At 54.9% G+C, this 3283-nt stretch overlaps 1 protein-coding gene across 1 annotated transcript; it reads right to left on the bottom strand.

The window, feature by feature from the left end:
- Positions 1-1878: 1878 nt before the first annotated feature.
- On the bottom strand, positions 1879-2589 carry NEUROG3 (neurogenin 3). Its single transcript, XM_026713529.2, has one exon. The coding sequence runs from the start codon at positions 2587-2589 to the stop codon at positions 1879-1881; it is 711 nt and encodes a 236-aa protein (XP_026569314.2).
- Positions 2590-3283: the final 694 nt, after the last annotated feature.

The following is a 3283-nucleotide window of genomic DNA, read 5'->3' as shown; positions in this document are numbered from 1 at the left end:
CAAGTCATTCTTGACTCCTGGCTACAAGTCCATACCATTTTCCTGAAAAAAAAAATCAGGAATTGTTTACCCTTGACTTCTTCTGATGGATGAGAGTGGGATTGGCCAAAGGTCACCCCGCTAGATTTGCGTCTAAGATGGAACTACAATTCAGTCTCTCAGTTTCTAGTCTGGCATCTTAACAAGTATACCAAACTGGCTTTCATCCGTTTGTAGTCCCCAATAAGTTGATATAGTCACCTCAGATTGAGCTCAACTTCTGATGTCAATATATTCAGAGGTTCATATAATTTCTTGATAACAATACAGAAGTGGTCTGCCAATGCCTTCTTCAAGGACATAATTTCCAGTCTTCCTACAGCCCTGAAATTTCCTATTTAAATACTTTTCCATTTTTTAAGATTAAAGTCTGTTAGTTGCTGCTATGCAGCTGGGTCTCAATAAAGTATTCTTCAAGAAAAGCAACATTCAAAAGAAAAATGCTATTCTCCCTCTTTCCCGTTTAAATCTATCTATCTGCCTACTTCAGAACCAACTGGTCCCAATAAACGTTATTAAATTTAAATGCAAGGGGAGTTGGGTTTGAGTAGACACGTATAAAATTGCACTGGACATCATTCCCTCACAGAATAGTTAAAAGGAAAAATGGCTTCATAATTTATATTAAGTGCTCTTAATTAAGTACTCTCTGGGTGATTTGCGAATACCATAAAAGGGCAGGTTTCTCCATCCTTCAATACACAGAGAGGATTTCTATCAAAAGAAGTGATGGCAATTTGATATTCAGAATTAATTAGCTGCCAACTGAACTCCGCAACTTTTGAAGAGCTACATCCAGCACAGAGCTGATTTGCCTGCGAGTGTGCTGGAGATGGGAACAGGGTGTCCATTGGCCAACCCAACCATCCTAAATGATTTCTATGCAAGAATTGAGTACACATTTAAATTGATGGAGTGTGCTTCCACCTTACATTCTTAGCAGGGTGTTCACACAAATGGTTTCAAAAGTGCTCTTGTATCACCTGGACAACTCTCAAAGATGGAAATCACTGTAACTTGAGAAAGGCAGGTATTAGGAGGGAGGGAGGGTTGCAATTCTTTATAGAGTTATCTCAAAATGTGTCTCATTAAACTCACCGGCATGTGTGCCTGAATAGGCTTGCACAGCTCGACATACGCAACATAAAGTGAGGCGACCTTTCCGAGGGAGATATACTCCAAATATTTAGAAGACCTTAATTAGCAAAGTGTGACAAAACTTCATCCCAGGGTTTCCAGGAGAGTCTATGCCTGACTGACTTAAGAGCTGGGTTTAAAGCAGATTTTCCTGTTCTTCCTCCCTCCTCCCTAGACATCCCAGAAGGACCAATTCGTCTGGAACCTACACTAGCAAAAGTCTTGGCAAAAGCAGCTTCAAAAGACAACGTCACTGAGTCATTTAAGGATACTCCAAAAGTTTTCAGCTGCAGTGGACATCATACTAGAGAAATGCTGTTGTAGTATTTTAACAGCCAAGTAGCCAAGCAGCTGAATCCCAGAACCTGTTATTGGCAGGCAGGCAGGCAGTCGATATCTCAAATCAGACAGCCAGGTTTTATGGTTCAATCACACCAGGGAAGGAACCCCTGTGGCACTGAATCCCAATTCTTTCTATCAGCCCTGCATTAAGTGCTGGCGTCTTTCTCCGGGAGAGGAAGGACCTTGGGGGAAAAGTGCAGGGAAGTGGTCAGAGGCTTCCTATTTAAGGCAAAAGGCTAATAAGACTCTGAAGGGAGGGATTCTCCTCTCCTCCCCGGCAGCCCTGTGAGCGCAGCAACCACCAGAGTCGCCCGGGATCCCGGCCGTGGCTCGACCTCGTGCGCAAGGCGGGCACGGGGTTCAGACGAAGTCCGGAAAGGCCGCCTGGATCGGGAGCTTGAGACAGGGCGGGCGAAAAGGGCGCGCCTCCTCCGCAGAGTCACTCGGGCTGAGGCTGCTCCCTTGCGAGCCGGGCGAGTCCCACGGACAGAGCCAGGCGACGGGGTTGCCTTCGGGGTTGCCACCGCAGCCGTCCAGCGCTGGGAAAGCGGCGGCCTCCTGGCTCGGTCGGGCCAGCGCGCTCTGGTCGGCCAGGCGGAGGGTCTCGGTGAGCGCCCAGATGTAATTGTGGGCGAAGCGGAGCGTCTCGATCTTGGTCAGCTTGGCGTCGTCGGGGAAGGAGGGCAGGACGCCGCGCAGAGCGTCCAGGGCCGAGTTCAGGTTGTGCATCCGGTTGCGCTCGCGGTCGTTGGCCTTCATGCGGCGGCTCCGCTTGGCCCTGCTCACCCCGAGACCGTCGCCCTTGCCCTTGCCGCGGCCTCGACGGCTTCTGGCCTTGGAGGAGCTGCCTCCCTCGCAGGGCGCTCCGCCGCGGGCCGACCGCTCCCCCGCGCCCTCCGGGACAAGCAGGCCCGGACCGGGAGAGGCGGGCGGGCGGGCCGCGGCGGCGGCGCGTGAGGGAGAGGAGGAGGCGAAGGCGTCGTCGTCGTCGTCGTCCGAGGTGGCCCAGGAGGGCGTCCCTCCCTCGCTCGACTCCCGCGAGGCTGGCGAAGAGGCCGTCTGAGGAGGCATCCTGAGGGGAGAGCGGAGAGGGCGGAGGCCCCGTTAGAAAAGCGCGAGGCGCTGTCCGGGGACGACACCACCACCACCCGGCTAAAAGGGCCCCTTGGCCCGCGCGCGCGCCGGGAAGGGGAAAGACCCGCCAAGGAAGGCGGGAGGCTCCCCGGGCCTCCCTTCCCCGAAGGCGAAGGTTCGGCCCTTAAGACTCTCTCCCCTCGGCCCTTGGGAGTCGGGTTGCTTCTCTCACAGGGCGCCTCTGCTGCCCGCCGCGGGAAGACGAGCCTTCGAAGAGTTACAGCATCTCCGCCGAGAGGCGGCGGCGGCGGCTGCCTCTGCTTACCTCAGCCGACGCCGAAGCTCTGCCTAGGAAAGAAGCCCAGGCTGGAAGGCGAGAGAGAGGAGAGGAGCGCGCCTTCCCCGACGGCAGGAGAGGCAGGCTGCGGGTTGGGCACACGCCTGCCGCGGGGCTCCTATATATGTATATATATATGGCGCTCTGACCCAGTGCGGGATTTCCCCCTTTGGGCGGCATGGAGATGGGGGTTGTCCCCTCCCTCCGGCCCCTCGCCACGCCTGCCCGCTTTTTGGCACGCTTGAGCTTATCAGACCGGCCGGGAGCGTGCCGGCTTCTAGCCGCCCGAGGGAAGCCAATCAGAAGGCGGCGGCGGCTCGCCCCAGCCACGCGAGCCCCTTGGCTGGGCGGCGG

Source organism: Pseudonaja textilis, chromosome 4 (genome assembly GCF_049901715.1).
Source record: "Pseudonaja textilis isolate UNSWEBS1 chromosome 4, rPseTex1.2, whole genome shotgun sequence".
In the NCBI taxonomy this organism is placed as follows: domain Eukaryota; kingdom Metazoa; phylum Chordata; class Lepidosauria; order Squamata; family Elapidae; genus Pseudonaja; species Pseudonaja textilis.
The sequence above is the reverse complement of the archived record's forward strand: the minus strand, read 5'-3'. Positions and strand labels throughout refer to the sequence as shown.